This window comes from Myodes glareolus, chromosome 21 (genome assembly GCF_982192425.1).
Source record: "Myodes glareolus chromosome 21, mMyoGla1.1, whole genome shotgun sequence".
NCBI classification, from domain to species: domain Eukaryota; kingdom Metazoa; phylum Chordata; class Mammalia; order Rodentia; family Cricetidae; genus Myodes; species Myodes glareolus.
The window spans coordinates 37568062-37595403 of NC_142046.1; the positions used below are offsets into that span (position 1 = coordinate 37568062).

General features: G+C 35.4%; 1 protein-coding gene across 6 annotated transcripts in view; it reads left to right on the top strand.

The window, feature by feature from the left end:
- The window catches only part of Galnt13 (polypeptide N-acetylgalactosaminyltransferase 13), a 560713-nt gene that overhangs the window by 498357 nt on the left and 35014 nt on the right, over positions 1-27342 (top strand). For 5 of the 6 annotated variants that reach the window (XM_085681123.2, XM_085681120.2, XM_085681125.2 and 2 more), the window contains one exon: positions 12147-12245. The exons of the other annotated variant lie outside the window; for it this stretch is intronic. In XM_085681123.2, coding sequence (XP_085537249.1) covers positions 12147-12245 — 99 coding nt within the window. The remainder of the gene's footprint in view (positions 1-12146; positions 12246-27342) is intronic. 6 annotated transcript variants of the gene reach the window in all.

Here is a 27342-nt window from a genome sequence, read left to right on the forward strand (position 1 = left end):
CTCTCTGATATTTTATGGTACCATAAATGTGGGAATCATTACTGATAGATGGAATCCCTTGACTGTTCCAATCGTCAATCTATTTCAGTTAGACAGTAAATGTCAATAGTCTTTGAAAATATTGCAAATAAAAGAAAAAGTGAAATATGTATGTTGGTTCTTAATGTAATAAAATGGGTTTGACACTCATAGTAATGTACCATTCATTTATAAAATATTTAAATTGTGCGATGTAAATAATTGACTTCATAATTATACATATACACACACAATAAATAATCAATTGCTCAAGACATGGCTTATATCTTTTATGATATGTGCTTCCTATTTGTAGTTTTCTACATACTATTGAAAAGTTTCTAATCAAAACTAATTTAATATTGATTGTGATAAAAACCATTTGACCTCAATAATAAGAAATTAGATTAATTAATTAAAAAGTAAAAATTAGATTTAATAATTGAGTTTAGATTTTAATTATTATTTTGTATTTCAGAATAGTAAAATGTTTAATAGTTACCCAGGTTCCATCTAGAATATTTGGTGCTCATACTTTATAGAAAGAAAACAATGAAAGAAGCTTACTTACATTAAGTGGAGCTGATTTTTTCATAACTAATGTGAAGTGCCTTCCCAATACTCCATAGGCCAAATTTGTGTCCTCCATCAGTTGTGCCCCCTTCTTTATGTAGAATTTCTGTTTCATGTGTTTAATATGAATTATATAATAAAAAATTTTATGTGTAGTAAGTGGATACTTTTTTACTTGTGTGCTTTCAGTCACTAATTAGTTCTCCTTTGATGTGTTTTTATGAGGAAAATATAGTCATTGTTCATTCTGAATATATAATACATAACATGAAAAAATCTGATTAATCATGAAACTCAATCTATCTTTTAAAAAGAACATTGTTCCTTATCTTGATATAGATTATTATTCTCAATAAAACATGTTAATAAATCACTACCATCCTTTTAGTCATGGATGAAGTCAATCAAAGAGAACTTTTGGGAAACTCACTGCGACCATCAAACTACTCCTGAAAAATACCTAAACTTTATTTGATTTAACAAAATTAGATATTTACAGCCAAATTAAAATTTCAATTGTAAGATTTGGGCATATCAAAGAAATCTTTTGACTTCCCGTTAAAATAAAATTCATTGTATGCAAATTCCTCTCAATAGTGTACTAAGTTTGAAGTTTCTATCATCTAAAATAAATCAAGTGCCTACACTTAATATGAAAATATTCTCCAAGAATTTCAGTGATTGATTTTGGGGGTCTTTGCAATGTACATAGAATAAGGTGGCATAGTAGATTGAGAAAAGTCCCAACACCTCAAGTCAATCAACATAAGTCTCATATCACCTAAGGTTCATAGTATCATTTGAAATCAATGTAAAGTTCTTCTCTCTTAAGGCTCATAGTCTCTGCAGTAGGTGGTGCTTAATACCTAAGACACAGTGTCTCCAAGAGTGTCTGGGAAGAAGCAACACTAAAGCTGATTTGTCACTGTCTTGATACTGCTCTAAGCACTTTCCATTAATTTTACTATTTTTAAACGACAACATTTTCCTCAATTGAATCTTTATTTTTCTTTTTTTTTCCACAGTTTTTTTTTTATTAAATTATAAAAGTTTCCATTTCCGCCCCTCCTTCCAACACCCTCCCACTCCCCCCACTCCCTCTCCTCCTCCCTCTCCATCCCTAAGAGCAGTCAGGGTTTCCTGCCCTGTGGGAAGTTCAAGTTCCTCCCCCCTCCCTCCAGGTCCAGGGAAGGTGAGAATCCAAACAGACTGGATCGCCAAAATCCAGTATATGCAGAGGAAGCAAGTCCCAGTATCATTGTCAATGGCTTTTCAGAAAGGCTCTGGGCCAGCCACATTCAGAGAATCCTAATTTATGAAGAAACTGTCACATGGGACTGGTGCAAGTTAATTACTGAAGTCAGGATTCTAATACCTGTTAGTCTAGCACTATAACTCATGCTTTTGTTATAAGTCATAAAAGAAAATAACTGCGTTCTATTCAGTAAAATATTTTTATTAAACAAAATCTGAGTTCTGTCTCTTGTGCTAAGAATGCAAAGCTAAATTAAAAACAAACAAAACTCCTTACTAGAGAGCCATTCTACTGAAATTGAGAGGATGTAAGGGTGTCAAGAGGAAATCAAACAGGCAAAGGAAAAGAGTGAAAATCAAAAGCTCCCCGCATGAGCTACACTGCCTTCCATGGTTCTACTCAAACACCCGATAAGTTTAAGACATTTTTGAGATCTATTGTTTTGAGTTTCCTGGGATATTAATGTACTATAGTTTTCCATTTTAAAACCAGGCTCCAAATAAATCCAACACAGCATTTGTATCCATGGAAACAGAAAGGCTAATTCAGCAAGCTCTCTTCAATTCAATTTTGCTTAACCATGTATACATAATTTAAGATGGACGTCTTGATAATGAGTTAGTGTTAAACTGCTAATGGGCAAAAGTCATGGTTTGAGGCTTTTTCTGTCTTGCTCCCTGGCATGTCTTTCATTCCACAAGAAGGGACTTTCTCCCTAAAAGCATTTCAAAGTTTCTGATGTAGAAGCTACTTGTTATCAAATTATATTTTAATCTATTCATGATGTACTTCTCCCTTAATTTCTAGTGACCTTCTAACCATTTAAGATTGTATGCAGTTCTTTAAAAAGGTCTATATATTTAATGTTGTTCTCTGTTGATAAGAGCGAACATTTTCCATCAATCATTTTTTATAGCTTTCTTCATTCTGTTTGATGATTATCATGTATCAACACTGAAATCAACATGAGTAAACTCATTGATGTCAGACATCATTACTTTATGGTCTGATGTTTACATCTACTTGGACAATTGAAATGTTACTTTACTCTGCTCACAAATTAAGTGCAAATGACTATCAGAAGTTAAAAGATGTGCAATTGCTTTGAACTCAAACCTTTAAGTAACTTAATGAAGCTGTGCCTTTTAGACTCAGTAAGCAGATCCTAACAGAATGAGGAGGCTGAGCCCTTAACAGTACTAAATGCTCTCTTCAGTAGCCCTATATCTTATGTAGATTTAACCTGACGGGTTCAGGTGTTCTAAATATAAGGACTAATTCCTGTATAAGATTTAAATAAATAACCTTCTAAAACAGTATGTTGGTCTGAAATACAGGGCAGTATTCTATATATATTGTGAGATATTTGGAGCAAAGGGCTATCCAAGGTTAAAGGGATGAAAAGCAGGATTTCTGGAGCCAAGTGACGTAACCCTTGGTACTTAAAATTTCCATCTGCATGCTGCCTGGACAGGTTTTGGCATTGGTCTCTGCACTTTGTATTGGGCCGTTGACCTCAGCACTTTTCCTCTTTAACCACATCAGCTAGTTAATGCCCTTATATGCATGCTATTATATTTCTTAAATATTTTTGAAGAGCAAACATAAATAGATAAAATTAGCCATCTCTAAAGCTGTGAGGCTGCGAGGATTATAGATAAGTTCAGTTAGTAACAAGAGTGGAAGCTAAAATGCTTAAAGCCTTAACAACCCTGGTAATCAGATTTATTTATAGATTCACAGTCTTTTTGACCCTTTAATAGGATAACCCATTAAATTAGCATCTAATTCTAGGTCAGACACAAATGTGAGTGTTTTCTCTCCATGCTTTAATTTCAAAATCTTGGAGACACAGAAGTTAATTTTCATCCAGAATAAATGAGGACATGTCTAGGCGAAATATTTCATATTTCTGTTAATTTTGAGTAGAATTCATTCCAATTTAATTCTTAGATAGATATTGATATAGGCAACTGCAATAAACTATAAATAGTTTGAGACTTTAACAAAGTAAGATTGGGCTTTTTAAATAAACAAACTCTTATCCTTCTGAACCACTCAAATTAATAGATATACAGCATAATTAATATGTATCCAATACAGTCCTTATATTATAGAAAACTGACATTATAATACAGAGCCAGTATAATTATTTGATAAGTTGATGAAGCCCAGTTAAAGGATAAATTTGCTGTTGTGATTAAAATTTTCCAAAGTTCCTTTTCAAGTGTAAATAATGTTATTCTTTATTTTTAGAATGGAAATTTTAAATGTAAAGATTGATTGATTGGGTGGGGACAATCCCTCTATTTTTAGATTAGTGTAAACTCTTGTTGGCAATTGAGCAAAGGGAGTAAAAGCTAATTACTGCTAAGAGGACTTCTGATGTGCAGCAGAAACTGCAATGGCTTTCTCATTTCCAGCATAAACATTAAGTGAAAAACAATACTCTTGTTATATTATTATTTCCAAGGAAGAAAAGATTATGTGTAAACAAAGAAACCTCAAAGCAGATAGCCAATTAAAGTTAGAACTGCTTTGGTCTTATGCCATTTAGTGAAAGCTGTATCACAGCATAGAAAATAAATCAAAGAATTACTAGACCTCCCACAGTGCTCTGGCTATTTTAATGTTGGACATGTAACACATGCATATGGGATTCTTAGTAAATATAATTTTTTTTACAGGTTGATTGCCATGTCTTAAGACCAACACCAGTGACTGTTTAGTACCTTGTCTACTTCTTTTCCAATGACGCCCTGAAGGAGCACTGTGTACCAAGTTATTTGTGGGTTTTTGGTTTTAAAATTGCATACATACACTACAGTATGTCTATGCAGGTCAGAGGAAAATGTCTAGGAGTTTATTATCTTCTTACACCAAGTAGGTCCCAATAATAGAAGTTAGGTATTCAGGATTGAAGGTAAATGCCTTTACGGGCTGAACCATCTTACTGGCTTTGCATCTAGTCTTCATAACTGGTCTCCAAACTCTGCTACTAGATTATTTGTAAAAATTATAATTATTATATAATTATAATCATGGTCTTTCACTGCCTCTGATCAATACCAACCCTTTTCTTGCCTGTCCAGGTCTGCTTTATAATACTCATTTATTTGAAAGTCATGATTGGCATTTCCCAGCTTCATTAAATAACTATATTTATTACTTGTGGAAATGCTAGGTCAATGTTTATCATTTCATTGGCATAATGGGAGGTAATTCTTGATTTTCCACTTGATTGGTTTTAAAGGTTACCAGTAGATTAATGAAGCATACCTCTGGGTTTGTCTGTACAGTTTATTACTAGAAAGAATAAGATAGAAAGGATCACCTTTCTAAATGTAGACTGCCTCAGTCACAGGCTGGGGATAGATGATAGAATGAAAGGAAAAGGAAGGAGGCTGCGGTGTAGGTGTTCTCTCTGCTTCTTAGCTGCCGTCTTCTAGCTGCTCAAATCATTCACACCTGCTCCACCATGGTGGAATTATATCCCTGAATCCATCTGTGAAAACCAAGCCATCTTTTTTCCTCTATGTTATTTTGTTTATGTATTTTTGACAAAATGACAAAAACAGAAGGAAAAATGAAAACAATATCTAATTAGTTGTTACACGAAAGTAAGGAATTGTTGCTATGGTAGAGGTGGTGCTGACTTTATAAACCAATATAAAGGTTTACCTTCAGCTTCTGTAAGTGTTCACAGATTTGAGACTGATTTGGTCCTACAGACATTTATCTCAGTTCACTCTGTTAAGTTTTCTAACCACACATCCATATCTATTTCTATTCTCCCAGCTTTAGTATCTATCTAGCAAGTTTGACAGACTTCACTTTATTTCAGATACAAAAGTCACTTTGTGCTACATTCTGAAGGACAAGTAATACTATTTGCACATAAGTTAAGAAGTCAAAAACATGGTTCTAACTTCAAAAATAGGACAGCCTTCTGCTAATAAAAATATTCTGGAATTCTTTTGAAATGACATCATCTAACTTAAAAAAAAAAAGAACACCAAGGTGTGGACTACAAAAGAGAAAGAGAAGGGAAAAACACAAAGAAAAGAACAGAGAAGATGATGTGACATTGACAACAAAATGAGATATTGAGGTAAATGCACAGACCCCAAAACAGGAGGCAACAAATGTATCACTGGCATGACTCTGTCATCTTTGCAGACGGAACAGGAAGAAGAAATGAGGGGTCAGCTAGTATTAGGCCACGTTAATTCCCAAGTCCAGCAGTTTTTGATGAGGAATGATTTCCCATGAATCTAAAAATAGTAGCTGAAACCAGGAAAGGCCTTTGGCACACAGATGAGCTCTCCATTCTGTGTTCTGAAGCGCTTCAACATTCTCTCACCTGTGGATGCTTGAAAATCACTTTCAGTCCCCCTTTTAAGAGAAAGCACAGAATACAGCCAGAATCTAGGAGGAAAGAAAAAAGAGGAAAAGAAAATGAGAGGCTCCCAGCGAAAATAAATAAAAAAAGAAAAATAGGAGAGGCAAGCAAAACTAAGAGGTTAAAAAAATAGAAGAGGCCTTTTAATAAACAACCTTTAAAATACAGAGAAGATAAGTTTCTCTGTGAAGCAGGAAATGAACCCTGACCAACCATCCCACTTAAACGTTAAAGAGAAGTCAGGCAAAGAAAGGAAAAAAAAAAATTAGAAAAATTAATACAAAAGAATGAATGCTAAATAGCTGTATAATCAGGAGTATATGCTATTATAATGCAAATAGATGGAAATTCTAGATGCAAACTTATTACACAAAAGAAACTAAAGTGTAAAATAAACGGTGTGAACTGTAATATAACAAAAAAATAACATTCAAATTTTGCAAAACTTGAAGATGCATCACAAAAATAAAGAAAATTATCAGAAATTAAAGAGAATTTTTTTCAAAAATAATTGTTTAACAACTAAGAACACATAATCCATAATCTGAAAATAAAAATCAAAAAAAAAACAAAAAATGAAGAAAGGAAGAAAAAAAGAAAGAAAGAAAAATCCATATTAATTTTAAAGGTAGGAAAGCAGGGAAAATAAATGACAAGGGAATTTTAAATCTCTGATAAAAATGATAGACTTGGATGATAATAAACAGCACCCAAAGCTATATTTCCTAATCAAAATCAACCTAGTGAAGAAAAATGAGCATTATTGAGTGTAATTCAAAAAGCCAGTCCTGAAAATTGTATCTTTCATGTGAAAAAGAACAGTATACATCTAGTTTTTCATAATAAGAAATACCAAGTTATTTTAAACAAAAAAATCCATTGGATTTTAAAACAGTGAAGACAATTTGATGACTAGAAAAATTCATTCTTGTAAAATTGAGGGTGTGTAGCCAGATTCTCACTATTCTTTTCAAAAGTAATCCTCTGTGCTGGAAGGAAGTAGAGCAGGATTTTGTATAACCTCAAAGCCACGTGTTGCCAGGCAAGGACTTCTGACTTACCACAGTGATTTTCAGGAACAAAGACACTAAGATTGCTTTCAACATATATGAACTCAGAATATGTTCTCACTAATTAAGGAGATCTTTTGTTCTTTTGTTTGGATCCAAACTGAGGGTATTTTGTGATGTCTGTTTTATTTTATGGCTCATATAAAAGCTTCCTGAAATTTCTTCTGGACCCATTTGAAAATAAGAGTATACCAAAATTAGCTCCTGATTTCCACTGCTATCTATTATCACCCAAAATAACGTCTCTCCTCAACATTATGGAAAAGGCTCAATACTTGTTTTCTGGTTCCCTGTCCTATCTCCAGCCCACTTTCAGCAGCCACAGAAAAGTAATGTATTATTATGCATGCTGTACTGAGAACACAGGATTGATGACATTATTTAGTCTTGGATACTTATGTAGCCTGCTCCTTGCTCCATGTTCCATGGCCACAGCTGCTAATCCATTATTCCGGTATTTTGTAACTCCAGTGGGCATCTGTCGGCTATTCTCTTGTCTGGGTTGCTCTTGCACAGATAGAATTGGGATTGCTCTCTCACAAAACTAAATTGTTTTTTTCCCAGTTCTATTTTAGAGAGGACATCTACATCACTTTATCTATTCTTCCTGTGCTTTGTATTTTTTAAGAGGCCTTTTAAATTAATGTCTTAAAGTAAGGAAAATATAATTTAGTATTTTCATCTTCTACTTCTTCATTATAACTTCACCCATCTCTCCCCCAGTCCCTTTTAGACTGATGGCCTCTTTTCTTTGGTTGTTATTATTACACACATATGCATAAATATATGCATACAGAATAGTGAATCTGTCTACTGTGACTTATGGGTATATAACTTCAGGACTAAACATTTTGTATTGAATAACTAAATAGGGGACTCATCCTTCCGAAGAGCTAATTCTACTTTCTCATGAGATATATTAATCTTTTGAAATATTTTGAATATGATTTTATTGCTTTCTTTCATGCTTAAATGTAAGCTTCATAATGAAAGAAAGTATGTTCCCTATGTTCATTACTGTATTCTCATACACCAAGCAGTGCTTTATAATAAGATGTAAACTTTCTTAATGTTTCTTGACTTAATCACTGAATTCATAAAAGATTTCAAAAAACAGAAAACAAGGTTCATACTCATCTTTTTGGGTCTGGGTTACCTCACACAGGATAGTGTTTTCTATTTTCATCCATTTGCATGCAAAATTCAAGATATTTCAGTAGAGAAATGATGCGGGATTACTAAACATGTGACAACTCATTCATTGTCATTAAACATGATCACCTGTATAACTCACAAATAAACTGATAAGTGATTTTCATCAAATCCTTAAGAGAGTTAATATTTTAAAATATACGTTAGTAGTAGTATTTGGTAGCAATCACTAATAGGAACAAATTTCCTGTTGAATTTGAATTAGATGATAGCCTGAATATTAATCATACAAGGAACTAATAACAAGAACTCTAGATAAAAGCTATTGGCATATGCAAAACTCAGGGATTTTACATACATACAAGCATACACATATGTGTATTTTTTTAAACAGTTTCTCTGAATAGCTTTGGTACCTGTCCTGAAACTAGCTCTTTTTGACTAGACTCACCTTAAACTTAAAGAGATCCACCTTTCTCTGCCTCCCAAGTTCTGGGAATAAAGGCCTGCACCACCACCACCTGGCTATTTCTCTTAAGATAGTAAACAGTGCTGGGTGTGGTACCACATGTGTTTAATCCCAGGGCTGGGCGTCTGAGGCAGGCTGATCTTTATGAGTTCTAGGCCAGCCTGGTTCTAGGACAGGGCCAGTTCCAGGACAACCAGAAACCCTTGTCTTGAAAAAACAAAGAAAATAAATAGTGTCATAATAAACCAAAAAGTGATGTTTTGAATGAATAATTAAAAAACTGAGGAGCCCATATAAGTTAAAAATTAGTAAACAACATTAGTGTTACTGCTAAACTAAATTTACTCTCTGGGTCACAGTGAGTAAATACTAATGTATCTATGATAAATGATTAGAAACAAGAAATAAAAACCATCTAGAAAACATGAGAACACCATTTGTCTAAAGGCTGATGCTGTGTTGTCTGAGTGAAAGATAATAACTACAATACTTCAGTATTACTACTTTATGTTTTAAAACTTTAAAAATGTTTAAATTATTTCAGTGTATTGTGTGTGTATGTGTTTGTCTGTGTCTCTTTGCACTATCCTGAGTGAGGTAACCCAGACCCAAAAAGATGAGTATGAACCTTCATCCGGCGATGAATGGAGATAGAGGCAGAGACCCACACTGGAGCACTGGACTGAGCTCCTAAGGTCCAAATGAGGAGCAGAAGGAGGGAGAACATGACCAAGGAAGACAGGACCACGAGGGGTGCACCCACCCACTGAGATGGTGGGGCTGATTTAGTTGGAGCTCACCAAGACCAGCTGGAGTGGGACTGATGGAGCATGTGATCAATTCAGACTCTCTGAATGTGGCTGACAATGAGTGCTCACTGAGAAGCCAAGAGCAATGGCACTGGGTTTTGATTCTACTGCATGGACTGGCTTTGTGGGAGCCTAGTCTATGTGGATGCTCACCTTCCTAGACCTGGATGGAGGGGGGAGGACCTTGGATTTCCCATAGGGCAGGGAACCCTGACTGCTCTTTGGACTGGCAAGAGGCTGGGTAGGTAGTTGGGGGAGCGGGAGGGAAATGGGAGGAGGGGAGGAAGTGGAATTTTTAATAAAAAAAAGCTCAAATAAAATAAAATAAAATAAAATGATTGCCAGCAATTGATCAATTTAAAAAATTAAATAAAAAACAGAAAACAATATATATCATAGATATAGATCAATAATAAACTGTTACTAAGGAAAATATATTTTGCCTTTTTTATCATAATGAGTTCAGAAGTAAAAACATCACATACCTAAATTAAAGTAGGCATTTAAATACTTTCCCTGTCCCAGACTTGGAGGCTTTTTAAAATTCTGAACTTAATTTCTAAGAATCAAATGACAAGTGCCTAATTAATGCTCCTTTAAATTATGCCATCAGATTATACACTGTGGAAGATATACTTTGAGATTTTTATTGTCAGACAGAGATACAAAGTCTTACAAATGACTTTATACATAACATTGTAACTTTTATCTTGTATCTATTCAAATGTCATGGACCTTGTAGAGATCTACCCTTAATGACAATTTAGCAAGAGGTATGATATTTTAACTCAACCATACAGAGTATGATTTATTGGACTATGTGAATTGCACACAGACCTATTTACTATATATTCTATCAATTATTACCTTCCTAAAAATTTTACATGTGCTGATCTTGAAAATAATCTTTTAATGTACTCAGTTTTCAAATAACTTAAATCAGATTGAACATACAACCTAACCCTGAGCCACCATTTGGGTGTAATTCTGGAAGCCTAAATGCTTTCAGTACAATAATCAAAGTGTACTCTGCCTTGTCTGTTGGGTTACTGCCTAGATCTCTTGATGAAAGTGTCTATAATTCTGAACTAAATTTCCACCCAATGAAAGATGGCTTGAGAATTTTAGCCACTTCCTAATCTTACCCAGTGTGATCAAGACTGTTCATATTTCCTCACTGAAGTCTTACTGCCAGTCAAAAGACTTTTTTGCACCCCCAAGAATCACTATTTAACAATAATGCTTACAAAATAGGAAAATTGAATTATATATGTTTACTCTGTCATCTATAAAATTATATTGAATATCTCTAATTTCATTAATTGGAAAGAAATGAAGAGATTTGTAGCCAATGTATAATAACCATGTAGAAATTCTCAGAATCAGAGTAGACAAATTTAAATAAGTACTTGGGTGGAGAATAAGGAAAATGATTTATAAATGCTTCATTTGACATAGGTGTTTCTCCCATTTAATTACAACCTCCCCATCTTTTATAACAATTTATGCTTGATTTAAAAATCCTATCATCTTTAATACCAAGAAATATTTTTTAATTTACATTATGTGTGTTAACTTTATATCAATTATGGAACTAATGCAATGTTTGATTATAGATCAGTAAACTATGTCTACTATTGGTAACTTAATCATACTTTTGAGTAATTTGCAACATGAAATGGCATTTAGCCTGCAACAGTGTTTTAAAGGATTAAACACTTTCTATTAAATTTAGCATTAGGAATAAAGAAGATGTACAAATCTGTCGTAGGTCACAAAAAAGTAATGTAATTAATTTTAATTATTTAACTATATACAGAAATCTAAAATTATAACCTCAAGTACAAATCCAATTTATTGTCATTTTTCTTGTGATTCTATGGGAGTTTAAGAATCAATTAGTTATCTGGATGGAATTTAAGAATATCTTAATGTTTAAAAGATTTTAATAACTTATGTAGAAAAAACTCCCTTCATTTCTTGATTAGATACTAATTTTAGAACCAACATTGTTCCAATTCAAGTATTTAAATATTTAATATAAAACAATACTTAAAGCAATTGCCTTAAAGCTGGGTGGTGATGTCACATGCCTTTCATCACAGCACTCCAGAGGCAGAGGCACGCAGATCTCTCTGAGTTTAGGGTCAGCCTGGTCCACAGAATGAGTTCCAGGACAGGCTCCAAAGCTACAGAAAAATATTGTCTCAAAAACAAAAACAAAAACAAAACAAAACAAAACAACAACAAACAAAGAAAACCAAAGCACATTTCTGGGGAATTTCCTTGCAGACTTGTATCATTTAGTTAACACTTTGTAGAAGAATGAGTTTATGACTTTATGACTTATGTGTTTGAATTTGTTTGACACTTTCATTTTTGTGTGTGTTTTCTTTAGATAAGAAATGTTGAAACCAATCAATGCTTAGACAACATGGGCCGCAAAGAAAATGAGAAAGTGGGTATATTCAACTGCCATGGCATGGGAGGTAACCAGGTACACAGTCTTTTGTTTTAGCTCCTTATTCAGGTGTATGAGAGAAAGGTTACTGTTAACACAATCAGTGTCTGCCCTGGTTTGCATGCTAATAATAGATGAATGGGCATTCCAATCAACAACTAATTATGCCTATCTCATTGTTCCAGCTTTCTTAAGACAGCAATGCAGAAGTCTACAGAAAAAGTTGAATTAAAATAAATCTACGTTAAATGAAGACAGAATAGTTGAGCATCTCATTTTATCACGAATTATTTAAATGCCTGTGCTTTGATTTGCTATTAACTGAATAAGAAAACAATGATTTTACAACTGCAGCGTTTTCCCAGTGGTGATTGCTCTGTACTTTGTTTTGTTAATTGCTATGTATATAGGAAATCCTAAGAGTTATTACATTTCAATAAAATTTGAATGTGTATGAGTTAGCACTGAAGCAGACTGAAATCTAGGATGAATTTCCTGAGTGGCAGTCAAATTAATTATTAGAAACTTACCAGAGAACAAGGAGGAATCTTACCTTCATCTTGAGCACTGAAAAGTTTCTCTGGGAGAGACATCAGGAGTCTACTTGTTTGTGAGCACCTGTACTGTAGCAGTCCTGATACGTTACCTTAAAAAGCTCACATTTAGTTTTCCTGGAAACTATAATCACAACTCTGAATCTGAAACAGCAAATAGTCAGCAAGCCAGCTGTCTACAGGAGCTGACGGTGACAGGGGCAAGAAGTTCTGTGTCAGGGCTAACATGTGTGGGCAAAGTGAATTGAGGTTGCAACAGCCATTCTGTCCAGCATGTATCCACAGCCATCCAGTTCAGTGATACATGCTGACGTGGCTGCTTTGAATCAAGAACAAAATGAGTGCAGTGGAATGTGGGAGTTTGCTTCACAGAGAGCATGCCTGTTACACTCAAAAATGTGAAACGGAACTTTCTCCCTTAAAAACAAAACAAAAACATTAAAATCCTAATTAGTGCATTTCACAGTTTCAGTTCTAGTAAGAAGATATTTAAATTCAAGTTCCTAGTTTATTGCACTTGGAAGATAATATAAAAACAATTTATGAAAAATGGCTATTAAAAACTGTACTAAGACTCCTGTTATTCTACCATCTCTACCTTATAAGCTTAATGACAAAACAGAAATAAAACTAATATAGGTATACTTACATAAGTACTTAGTAAGGTTAATAAACATACATATATACTTATTTCAGAGAATTTTAATCTACAAAGCAATCAATACAAATAACTAAGTGTTTGATGCTTGATTATTTACAAAATAAAGAAAAATTTCAATTTTTCTCATATTAAGTCACATGATTCATAATCCAACTAAGGTAGCATTGTGCATACAGAATGCTCAGTTCATTTTGGCCTGATGAGATTGCTTTAATCATTATTCCGTTATGCTAATTACGTTCTCAAATATCTCCCTTTAACTGTCAAAGTGAAAAACAGTTGACATTACATAACTAATTGGGATCATCCATAAAAATATGGACTTGTTAGTGTTATTGTTCAGGCAGGGCAGATTGTATTCACATATTTAGAAAACATATGTGTGTATATTTATGTATGTTTATGTGTATACATGTAAATAATATACACATATACACAAAAATGCATGTAATAACATTTAAAGAAGAAGGAGGACATGAATTTGAAAAAGCAAGGGGAGATATATGACAGGACTTGGAGGAGAAAACAAAAGGGGAAATTATGTAATTATATTATAATATCAAAAAATAATTTAATAATATGAAAAAATACCATTCAGAGACTTATGCTGAAAGCAAGAGAATTATGCCCATATCCTTTAGTATTACTCAGTTTCCAGAAATTTCTCTTTTATTCTAAAAACTGAATACTATAAAAGAGTTAAACCATATATAAACCTCTATGATGATGATTCTTTTATGATGATGATTTTTGATTTGATGAAATTCAGTATTTCTAAGTTATTTAATAGTGATGTGTTTAAATTTTTCAGTTCCTTACTTTCAGAAAAGAGCATATTTAGGATGTTATTCTGAGTTATCCTTTCTGTTTTTCTGTTTTATTCTTTTATGTTGCTATGGAAACAACATCAATTTTTTATAGTTATCTACTTGTGAATTTTTACAACTAACCTCCAGCCAATAGAGATATTCATACTCTCCATCCTTTATACATAAATCATAGCAAACCCCAATATTTTCACTTCTATGGAATTTCCTTAGTGGTTTGTTTTTAAAAGGTCTCCTGTAGCCCAGGCAGGCCTTGAGCTTCTTACATAACTGAGCCTGGCCTTGACATCTTGTTCTTTCTGCCTACATCTCTTTTGTGTTGGTAATTCAGACTTGAGCCACCCTAACCACATCCTCTTAGTTGCATTTCTTAAACAAGTCATTTGTTTGTGGATAGGGATATGTTAGCTACACTACTTTTCTCAAGAATTTTGATGATTGAACTATTTGACACTAATTTTAAGTCATTGTACAAAATATAGGATTGCTTTGATGTTTTTAATTATTTGCACATTAACAATTGTACTTTGCTGTTATTTGTATGCCCACTGTCCTCTCCCACTGCTTACCTATTCTGACTAGCCCCATTCCTACTCCCAACATCTTACTATTTTTTTTCAGTTAGACTTGTTTATTCAAGTATCCAAAAACACTCTTTTCACTTCCTCCCCTCCTCCCAATACCCTCCCGCTCCCCCCACTTCCTCTCCTCCTCCCTCACAATTCCCAAGAGCAGTCAGGGTTTCCTGCCCTGTGGTAAGTTCAAGTTCCTCCCCCCTCCCTCCAGGTCCAGGAAGGTGAGCATCCAAACAGGCCAGGATCCCAAAAAGTCAGTTCATGCAGACATAACAAGACCCAGTGCCATTGTCAATGGCTTCTCAGTCTTCATTTGGACCTTGGGGGCTCAGTCAGCCCCCATGTCAGCCACAAACAGAGAATCCGGTTTGATCACATGCTCGTTCAGTCCCAGTTCAGCTGGCCTTGGTGAGCTCTCATTCGATCAGTCCCCTTGTATCAGTGGGTGAACGCACCCTTAGCGGTCCTGACTTCAAGTGCTCCAATGTGGGTCTCCATCTCTATCTCCATCCACCCTCTGATGAAGGCCCCCTTTGATTTTGCTTTCCTTGCTCACGATCTCCCTCCCTCTGCTTCTCATTTGGACCTAGGGAGTTAGGTCCAGTGTTCCAATATGTGTCTCTGTCTCTATCTCCATCCATCGCCATATGAAGGTTCTGTGGTGACATGCAAAATATTCATCAGTATGGTTATGGGCCAAGGCCAGTTCAGGCACCCTCTCCTCTGCTGCCCAGAGTACAATCTGGGGACCTCTCCTTGGGCCTGGGAACCCCTCCAGAATCAAGTCTCTTGCAAACCCTAAAATGGCTCCCTTAGTTGAGATATAAACTTCCCTGCTCCCAGAACCATCCTTCTTCCCTCCCCCCCCATTCCCCCAAGCCATCCCCAATCCTCCCCCTCTCCTCTCTCCCTAACCATTTCCCCTTACTTCCACCCCCAACCCCCCCCCCCCCCCCCCGTGCACCCAAGTTTGCCTGGCAATCTTGTCTACTTCCAATATCCAGGAGGATAACTATATGATTTTCTTCAGGTTCACCTTCTTATTTAGAGTCTCTAGGATCGCAAATTACAGACTCAAAGACCTTTAACTATGACTAGAATCCACTTATGAGTGAGTACATACCATATTCCTCTTTTTGGGTCCGGCTTACCTCACTCTGTAAAGCGTTTTCTATTCCCATCCATTTGCATGCAAAATTCAAGATGTCATTGTTTTTTACCGCTGAGTAAAACTCTAATGTGTATATGTTCCACACCTTTTTAAACCATTCTTCTATTGAGGGGCACTTAGGTTGTTTCCATGTTCTGGCTATTGCAAATAGTGCAGCTATGAATATAGTTGAACAAATACTTTTGTAGTATGATAGGGCATCTCTTGGGTTATTCCCAAGAGTGGAATTGCTGGGTCCTGAGGGAGGTTGACTCCCAGTTTCCTGAGAAACCGCCACACTGATTTCCACAGTGGCTGCACAAGTTTGCATTCCTCTCCCGCATAGGCTATCATTGGTCGTTTTGAGTTTAGCTATTCTGACAGGTGTAAGATGGTATCTCAAAGTTGTTTTGATTTGCATTTTCCTGATCGCTAAGGAGGTTGAGCATGTCCTTAAGTGTCTTCTAGCCATTTGAAGTTCATCTGTTGTGAATTCTCTTTTCAGTTCAGTACCCCATTTTTTAATTGGGTTAATTAGAGTTTTAGTGTCTAGTTTCTTGAGTTCTTTGTATATTTTGGAGATCAGACCTTTGCCTGATGAGGGGTTGGTGAAGATCTTCTCCCAGTCCGAAGGTAGCCATTTTGTCTTACTGACAGTGTCCTTTGCTTTACAGAAGCTTCTCAGTTTCAGTAGGTCCCATTTATTCATTGTTTCTCTTATTGTCTGTGCTACTGGGGATCTACTTAGGAAGTGGCCTCCTGAGCCTATATCTTTTAGACTACTTCCCACTTTCTCTTCTATCAGGTTCAAAGTGGACAGATTAATGTTGATGTCTTTAATCCATTTGGACTTGAGTTTTGTGCATGGTGATAGATATGGATCTACCTTCATTCTTCTACAGGTTGACATCCAATTATGCCAGCCCCATTTGTTAAAGATGCTTTCCTTCTTCCATTGTATACCTTTAGCTCCCTTGTCGAAAATTAGGTGTTCATAGGTTTGTGGGTTAATATCCGGGTTTTCTATTCGATTCCATAGGTCGACTTCTCTGTTTTTATGCCAATACCAAGCTGTTTTCAATACTGTAGCTCTGTAATAGAGTTTGAAGTCAGGGATGGTAATGCCTCAAGAAGTTCCTTTATTGTATAAGATTGTTTTGGCTATCCTGGTTATTTTGTTTTGCCATATAAACTTGATTATTGTTCTCTCAAGGTCTGTGAAGAAGTTTGATGGGATTTTGATGGGGATTGCATTGAATCTATAGATTGCTTTTCGTACAATTGCCATTTTTACTATGTTGATTCTCCCAATCCAAGAGCAGGGGAGGTCTTTCCATTTTCTGGTATCCTCCTCAATTTTTTTCTTCAAAGACTTAAAGTCCTTGTCAAATAGGTCTTTCACTTCCTTGGTTAGAGTAACCCCAAGATATTTTATGCTATTTGTGGCTATCATGAAAGGTGATGTATCTCTAATTTCCCTCTCTGCTTCTTTATCCTTTGTGTATAGGAGGGCAACCGATTTTTTGGAGTTGATCTTTATCCTGCCATATTACTAAAGGTGTTTATCAGCTGTAGGAGTTCCTTGGTAGAGTTTTTGGGGTTGCTTATGTACACTATCATATCTTCAGCAAATAATGAAAGTTTAACTTCATCCTTTCCAATTCGAATCGAATCCCCTTGGTCCCCTTATGTTGTCTTATTGCTATTGCTAGAACTTCAAGCACTATATTGAAGAGGTATGGAAAGAGTGGACAGCCTTGTCGTGTTCCTGATTTTAGTGGAAAGGTTTTGAGTTTCTCTCCATTCAATTTGATGTTAGCTGTCGGCTTGCTGTATATTGCTTTTATTATATTTAGGTAGGATCCTTGTATCCCCAGCCTCTCCAACACCTTTATCATAAATGGGTGTTGAATTTTGTCAAATGCTTTTTCAGCATCCAATGAAATGATCATATGGTTTTTTTTCTTTCAGTTTATTTAAATGATGGGTTACATTGATAGATTTGCGTATGTTGAACCAGCCCTGCATCTCTGGGATGAAGCCTACTTAATCATAATGGATAATTTTTCTAATGTGTTCTTGGATTCGATTTGACAGTATTTTATTGAGAATTTTCGCGTCGATGTTCATGAGTGAGATTGGCCTGTAATTCTCTTTCTTGGTTGTGTCTTTGTGTGGTTTTGGTATCAGGGTAACTGTAGCTTCATAAAAGGAGTTTGGCAATGACTCTTCTGTTTCTATATTGTGGAATACATTAAGGAGTATAGGTATTAGCTCTTCCTGGAAGTTCTGGTAGAATTCTGCATTGAAACCATCTGGTCCTGGGCTTTTTTTGGTAGGGAGATTTTTGATAACAGCTTCTAATTCTTAGTGACTAACAGGTTTATTTAGATTGTTCACCTGTCCTTGGTTCAACTTTGGTATATGGTACTTATCTAAAAAAATGTCCATTTCTTTTACATTTTCCAATTTTGTGGCATATAAACTTTCATGGTAAGATCTAATGATTCTCTGAATTTCCTCTGTGTCTGTGGTTATGTCCCCCTTTTCATTTCTGATCTTATTAATTTGCATGTTCTCTCTCTGCCATTTGATTAGTTTGGATAGGGGTTTGTTGATCTTGTTGATTTTCTCCAAGAACCAGCTTTTTGTTTCATTGATTCTTTGGATTGTTTTCTGTGTTTCTATTTTGTTGATTTCAGCCCTCAGTTTGATTATTTCCAGTCTTCTACTCCTCCTGGGTGAATCAGCTTCTATTATTTTTCAAGAGCTTTCAAGTGTGCTGTTTAGTCTCCAATGTGTGCTTTCTCTGTTTTCTTTAATTGGGCACTTATTACTATGAACTTTCCTCTTAGCAGTGCTTTCATAGTGTCCCATAGGTTTGAGTATGTTGTGTCTTTATTTTCATTAAATTCAAGGAAGACTTTAATTTCTTTCTTTATTTCTTCCTTGACCCAGGGGTGATTTAGTAGTTGACTGTTCAACTTCCATGAGTTTTTTGGCTTCCTGGGTGTAGCATTGTTGTTGAATTCTAACTTTAATCCATGGTGATCTGACAAGACACAGGTGTTTACTAATATTTTTTTTGTATCTGTGGAAGTTTGCTTTGTTACCGAGTATGTGATCAATTTTCGAGAAGGTTCCATGAGGTGCAGAGAAGAAGGTATATTCTTTCCTATTTGGGTGGAGTGTTCTATAGATGTCTGTTAAGTCCATTTGATTCAATACCTCCAATAATTCTCATATTTCTCTGTTAGGTTTCTGTCTGATTGACCTGTCCATTGGTGAGAGAGGTGTGTTGAAGTCTCCTACTATTAGTGTGTGTGGTTTGATGACTGCCTTGAGTTCTAGAAGAGTTTCTTTTACATAACTGGGTGCCTTTATATTAGGGGCATAGATACTCAAGATTGAGACTTCTTCCTGATGAATTGTTCCTGTTATGAGTATGAAATGTCCATCTCCATCTCTTCTGATTGATTTTAGTTTGAAGTCGATTTTATTAGGTATTAGAATGGCCACACCCGCTTGTTTCTTAGGTCCATTTGCTTGGAAAACCTTTTCCCAACGCTTTACTCTGAGTAGGTGTCTGTCTTTGTGGTTGAGGTGTGTTTCTTGTAAACAGCAGAATGTAGGATCCTGTTTTCGTATCTAATCTCTAAGTCTGTGCCTCTTTATAGGTGAATTGAATCCATTGATATTAAGTGATATTAGTGACCAGTGGTTGTTGACTCTGGATCATTTTTTTGGGTAGTAGAGTGTATGTGTTTTCCTTCTTTGAGTTGTGCTTGTGAAGGGTCGCTAGATGTCTGAGTTATTGTAGGAAGTGTTGGGAATGTTGGATTCCTTTGGTTGTGAATTTCCTTCTAATATTCTCTGTAAGGCTGGATTTGTAGCTACATATTGTTTAAATTTGTTTTTATCCTGGAATATTTTGTTTTCTCCATTGACAGTGAACAATAGCTTGGCTGGGTATAGTAGTCTGGGCATGCATCCATGGTCTCTTAGTTTCTGCAGTATCTCTATCCAGGACCTTCTGGCTTTCATGGTTTCCATAGAGAAGTCTGGTGTAAGTCTGATAGGTTTACCTTTATAAGTTACTTGACCTTTTTCCTTTGCAGCTCTTAATATTCTTTCTTTAATCTGTATGTTTTGTGTTTTGATTATTATATGGCGATGGGATGTTTTTTTTCTGATCCATTCTATTCGGTGTACTGTATGCTTCTTGAACCTTCATAGGAATATCGTTCTTTAGGTTGGGAAAGTTTTCTTCTATAATTTTGTTGAATATATTTTCTGGACCTTTGATCTGCAATTCTTCTCCTTCTTCTACCCCTATTATTCTTAGATTTGGTTTTCTTATTATGTCCCATATTTCCTGAATGTTTTGTGATGAGAATTTGTTGGATTTGCTGTTTTCTTTGGTCAGAGCATTTATTTTCTCTATGGTGTCTTCATAATCTGAGATTCGTTCTTCTATCTCTTGTATTCTATTGGTTATGCTTGTTCCTGAAGTCTCTGTTTGTTTACCTAGATTTTCCATATCCAGCCAGCTCTCGGTTTGTGTTTTCTTCATTGCCTCCATTTCAGTTTTCAATTCTTGAACTGATTCCATTACCTGTTTGATTGTTTTTTCTTGGTTTCCCAGGGTATCATTTACGAATTTACTCATGTCTTCAAACTTTTTATTATATTTCTCTTCCATTTCTTTACTCATTTCTTCAATCTTTTTGTTATATTTCTCTTCTATTTCTTTAAGTGAGTTATTCATACCCTGTTTAAGAGACTCTATTGCTTTCATAATGACACTGTTTTCCACTTCTTCCGGAATAGGGTGTTCAAGTCCTTCTGTCGTAAGTTCGCTGGGATCTGGTGTTTTCACATTGTTTTTCAGTTTGTTGGAGGAATTATTGCCTTGGCGCCTGCCCATCTCTTCCTTCAGATGCTCTCCAATGGCTCTTCCCTCTGCTGGGTCTTCTGCTACAGGATTAGTGCCCCTTGCTATCCAGGAATCACTTTGCCTGCAGTCCTACCTTGCTGCAGGCAGGCTATTAAAACAAAGGAACTCCCTCCCGTTTGCACTCACAGCCTCGTCCTGGCGGCGCCCACACAGGCTGAGTTGGAGGATTTTATGCCCCGAAAAAGGAAGAGAGCGAGGGTAGGGGTTCCTGGCTGAAAGCCGGGATGGGGTAGGAGGAGAGAGGGTTTAGCTGGGAGAAGCCGCCCCTTTGGAATAGCCAGGGAGATAAGGATGGCGAGAAAATTGTGTGTTCCCTTACAGGGCTTGTGTGGCGGTCAGGAACACACTTACCCCTCCATTGTATCTTCTGCTACAGGATCAGTGCCCCAACATCTTACTTTTATGTCATGTTGTTTATCTTCCCCTGGAGTTTCTTGTTCCCTCCTTATTCTTTTAGAACTCTTTTCACTGTCAGTAGATGCCATTTTAATTCATGTTTTAGACTGACACACATGTATAAGGCATGTATCAATTTAAATCACATATCACATATGAGAGAAAATCTGTAGTATTCTGCCACTCATAATGATCTTCAGTTCCGTTTTCCTTCAAATTAACGTAATTTCATTCTGTGGTACAGTTAAATAAAAAAATTTATTGTAGATATGTACCACACTTCCTTTAGTGATTAATTGACTGGTGATATCTCGCTGGTTCTATATCTTAGCTGTTGTAAGTAGCGCAGCAGTAAATACACTTGCACAAATATGTCTTTGGAATGGTGATTGGAGTCCTTCGAATTTATACCCAGGAGTGTTATAGCTAGATCACAGGGTAAATTTCCTTTTAAAAATATTTCTGGTGAATCCCCATATTCATTTCTATAATGACTGCACATGGTCTTTCTATTGCTGAGAAGAGACACCATAACCATGGCAACTCTTATAAAGGGAACATTTAATTGAGGTGGAAGCTACCATTTCAGAGATTCAGTCTGTTGTCATCATGGTGGAGTGCAGGCCGACGATGGACTGAAGAGGTCACTGAGAGATCTACATTTTGCAGGCAATAGAAAGTAAACTGAGATACTGGGTATGGCTTGATCATATCTGAGACCTTGAGCCTATCCCTGTCCACACAGTGACCCACTCCAACAAGGCCACACCTCTTAATAGTGACATTCCTTCTGGGGCCATTTTCTTTCAAACCACCACACTTTTATTCCCACCTTTTTCTTCACACCCTCAAGAGCATTGAGTAACTAACAGTCTTTCTAATTGAGATGAGATAAACTCTTGATACGTGTTAATTTGCTTTATTCTGATAGCTATAGCAGATAAAATGTTTAGTACATTCAAATATTTAAATGGATATTTGTATTCCTTTGGGGACTTTCTATTCATTAGCCCATTCTTTTTTCTTAAAAACCAATTTATTTTATTTACACACACATCTCAGTTCTCTCTCCCTCCCATTGTCCTGCTTCTTCTACCTTCTCCCTATCCTAAACTCCATCCCCTTCTCACAGAGGGTAAGGCCTCCCATAGGGAGTCAACAAAGTCTGCCACATCACTTGAGGCAGGACCAATTCCCATCCCCATGTATCTAGGCTGAGCAAGGTATCTCTCCATAAGAAATGGTCTCCAAAGAGACAGACAGTTCATGCATTGGGGATAAATACTGGATCCATGCTAGTGGCCCCACAAACTTCCCAAGCCCACAACTGTCACCCATTTTCAACCGGCCTGGTTTGGTCTTATGCAGGTTTCCCACCAGTCAGCTTGAAGTCAGTGAGCCTTGATGAGGCAAGGCATCGAGCACTACAGATCCTGAGGATTTCATGCTGTTATTGAGCATAACTGCTTGTTGCCCTTGTGATCCCCATATCCTCATAACCTATGAATTCTGTGAAAACTCAAAGGAGTTTTCTAACTTCTTCCTGGACAATATTGCTAGTACTTATAGTAATAGTGATCAACTTTTTCCAAGCATTGTTGCTGGAGCAGATTGATGATTCAGACACCCTTAGAAAGAATTCATACATGTAGATTGGTAGTAAAGTTAGGTAACATGTTTTTGTTAATGGCTTTGGGATATAAAATCTTGGAGAAAAAAGCCTTTAGAAAGGCTCTTTTCAAATTGTTGAGCCAGGGACTTGTTGAGGTCAGGGGAAACAAACAACCACCTTGCTATTGCTGACTGACAGACCTTTCTTCCCAGAACAGGCTGGTGATCTAAGGTTATGATTAATTCCTTGTACCCACTTCTGCCCTCAGCTTCCTGATATGGTTTATAAAAAATAAACTATTGATGAGTGAGTATATACTCTGAGGATTTAAAATAGAGATGACTGATTTTTTTATATATAAAAAATTAGATTTGTGATTCTTTTTAAGATTTTTATACAATTACCTTTTGAGATAAATAATAAAAAAATGATTGATCCTTTCTTTTTTAACAACAAAATGCAGCCTGACAGTAAAAGAACTGGCTGAGAAAAACACCTTGCTTGCTTACACTTTTTTTAATGCATAGCAAGTTGCTTAGCCCTAAATGTATGTGGGTCTTTATAATAATGTGATTTTCATCTGTAATATGTAAAATGTTTAATCATGCAAGGGAAATTAATATTCAAAATGTTTAATCATCTGAGGAAAATGAGAAATATGTTGCTTTTTGCTTGTATTCATTACAAAAATTTATTGAAAAATAGAATGTAGCCACATTTTAATTTTTATATTGCTTGAGTATATAATCTGTAAGTGAGAAGTAAAACGAGGAAGAAGGGAAACATAAGGATGGAAGGACAGAGCAGATAAAGAACAGAATAGGAGCAAGCAGCAAAAAAATAAACTGAAGAATCAAGTTTGGCCCTCAAATACAAAGATCACTTGTTTGTCTGGGCATCTGTTCAGTGGTTCCCTATCCACATCTCCTCTCCAATTTCTCTGGACTGCTGAAAGCTGGTCATTATTGCAATATTCTACTGTATTATTTTCTTATAACCCATCAAATGAACTTCAATTTTATCTGTCCCAGCTCACATTTCCCCTCCTCTCTTTCTCTCTCATTTGATCTTCTTGTTCCAGTATTCCTGCATCCATCACTAACTATCTCTGCTCTTTTCTTTTCCTAGGGTGATACAATCCTCCCTTTTAGTCCCTTATTCTATATTTAACCTCTGTGGTTATATGTGGTGTAGTCCGCTTTTGAAAGCTTAACAGCCAGCATCTACATGTAAACAAATTCTATGCTGTCTTTTGGATCTGGGTTAACTTACCCAGAATGATTTTTCTCAAGGTCAGTCATTTATCTACAAACCTCATTATTTCATTTTTAATGGCTTAGTAATATTCCATTGTGTAAAAGTACCATGTTTTCTTTATCCAATTATTGTTGATGGATACATATTCTATTTCCAAATTTCTGGCTATCATGAACAGAATAGCAATGAATGTGGTTGAACAATGTTTCTGTAATAGGATGTAGAGTTGTTTGGTATATACCCAAGAGTGGTACAGCTGGGTACTGTGGTAGATTAATTCGTATCTTTCTGATGAACAACCACACTGATTTGCATAGTGGTTGTAGATGTTTGCATTCCAAATGACAGTAGATGAGGGTTTCCTTTACTCCCTGTCATTGTCAAAATGAGATATCATTTGTTTTATTATCTTGACAAATCTGATGGGTATAAGGTGAAATATCAAACTAGTTTTAACTTGTATTTCCCTGATGATGAAGGATATTAGTCATTTTGTTAATATTTTATCTTCTATCATTTTTGGTTAGTTTTGCTAAGAGGCTTACAGATCTTTGTTATATTCTTCAATAACCATATCTTTGACACACACACACACACATATATATATATATATATATATATATATATATATATATATATATAGTTTAACTTCCATTTCCTTTATTTTATTCCTTTACTTATTATGTCTTACTTTCTATTTCTGGTTTGCTTGCTCATATTTAAGACCTTGAGATTTTATTATTTTTGAACTCTCTGATTTTTAAAAATTTATTGTTTGAGAATTTTATTCATAAATAAAATTTGTTTCAAATCCACCCCTACTTACTTCCCACCAACTTTTCACATACCCTACAACTTTTTCTCTTAAGTTCAAAATCTCACTTTTTAAAAAGCCACTATGTACCTATGTACCCTTAAGTGCTGCCAATATATGTGTATATTGGGGCTAACCACCAGAATACAGCTGCCTACAAGGGGCCATGGCAGAAGAAAACTGATTCTCCTCCTCCTAGACAATATGAGTTGCAAGCAGTTTCTCAAGTAGAGTTGGTACTTGATGAGCAATTCCTCTTCCAAGGCTAGCATTTTTGCTAGGTTGATATCATGCAGTTCTTGTGAATGCAGTCACAGCTACCATAAGTTCTTATGAGTAGCAGCCATGTGTTTAGAACATAAATTTTCCCAGCATCCTCCCTTTCTTCTCATCCTTATATTCTTTCTGCTCTATTTCCTAGCATGGTACTTGAATCTTGGGCAGAGGGTGTGTGATATATAATATCCACTGTAAGGTTGAACATTTCAAAGCCTCATAGTCTCCATACACTGAACAATTGTGTGTCTCTGTTAATTAATATATACTACAAAAACAAGCTCTTCTTATGAGGACTGAGGGCTGCACTAATCTGTGGTTATAAAGTTAAGTATTTAGTGGCAGTTTAATTCTATTTCTCTTTAGGAAAGTATCTGTAGCAGATTTTCTCCTAAGGTCTATGTTCCATCTAGCCACAAGTTCTCAGACCACTCAACAGTAGCACACAAGAGTTCTGTATTCTAAATTGAGCCTTAAATCCAATAAGAAAGTAGTTTGTCACTCCTAATACATTTTTGCTACAATTACACAAATGAAAATATTTTTTTCAGAGTAGTCTTTTTTCATAGATTTCAAAGCCACATAAGACTGTGGATTTCATCCCCAAGGAGCATGCCTTATACTTTTCAACACTGTGAAAGCCAGTCAGTAGCCTCCCATGACTGGGAACTCTCCTCTTAGAATAACTTTACCTGTACCTCAAAGATATGATTAGATGTGGTTTCAGTTACATCTAATTCTAGGAAATTTTAAATTCCTCTTATTTCTTCACTTAGTTCAGGAATATATTTTTTCAATCTCCTAGAATCTGTGAAACTTCATTAATTTGCATTCCTATTGATTTTTAGTTGTATTTTTGCTATTTTCTGGCAAAGCAGGAAATTATATAAAGGGTATTTTTTTAATTACTGAAATTTACATTGTGACCTACAGTGTAATCTATTTTAAAGATGGCTACATGGTACAGTAAGAAGACTCTATATTATGTGTGTATTAGCTATTATATTCTGTGGCTGTCAGTCTTCTTGATTTATGATGTTGATGCATTTTAATTCAAGTTTCTTCATTTAATTTAGTTTATATGCTGTACCTAGATAGGAGAGTGGTTTATAGAAATCATTGCCACTTACTGTATCAAAAGCTATCTAAATTTTATGTCCATTAGTGTTTGTGCTACAAAATTAATAGCCCTAACAATTGATGCATTTATATTTTCAATTAGTATACCTTCATGAATAAACATTTGTATTAATATGTATTGATATTCTTGGTCTCTTCTGCATAATTTTGCTTCAAAATCTACTTTATTAAATATCAGAGCATCTATGTAAGCTTGGTTTTGGCTTTCATTTGTTTGATGCATTCGTGTCTGTCTTTTCAATGCCAATGGATCTAATTTTTAAATGCGGTCAGTTACTGTCTGTCCTGTATTGAGTGATATAAGGCATTTTATGTTAAGGTTGTTAGTAGCAGATGTTCCCTATATTTTGATTCCTTTTGTGGTTGATGAGATAATTGTTATGTTTTTTCTCACTTCTTGGAGTCAGGGCTTCTCTTGATTAATGTGATGAATTTCTTCATCACTCTCCTTTGGTCATCTAGTTCTGTTGTAACATATCTGTACCTAGTCACTGTGATTTTTTTTAAAAAATGCTCTTTAAGTATTTTCTAACTTACTTTAAGTACTTTCTACACTGAGGGCTTGGTGCTCATAAGCTTCCAAAATTGATGATTATCTTAAAATGCCCTTATCTCTATGTCAGTTTTAAAAGATAGTTTTTCTGAATATTGCATTTTAGTTGTCAAATGTTTACTTTCGGGGTTTCAAACTTATTCGTCCATGCATTCTTGCCTTTATATGTTCTTGGTGGATAGATTTCATAGTATCTTGATTTATTTGTCATTAAGGTGAGCTGATATGTTTTCTATTACAGGTTTTGGGAATTTTTGGAGTCTTTTTTTACATTGTGTTTTGTTATCTTGATTATAACATTTTCCAAAATCTAAACATGATATAGTTTTTATAAATGAAAGAACTTATAGATCACTGATAT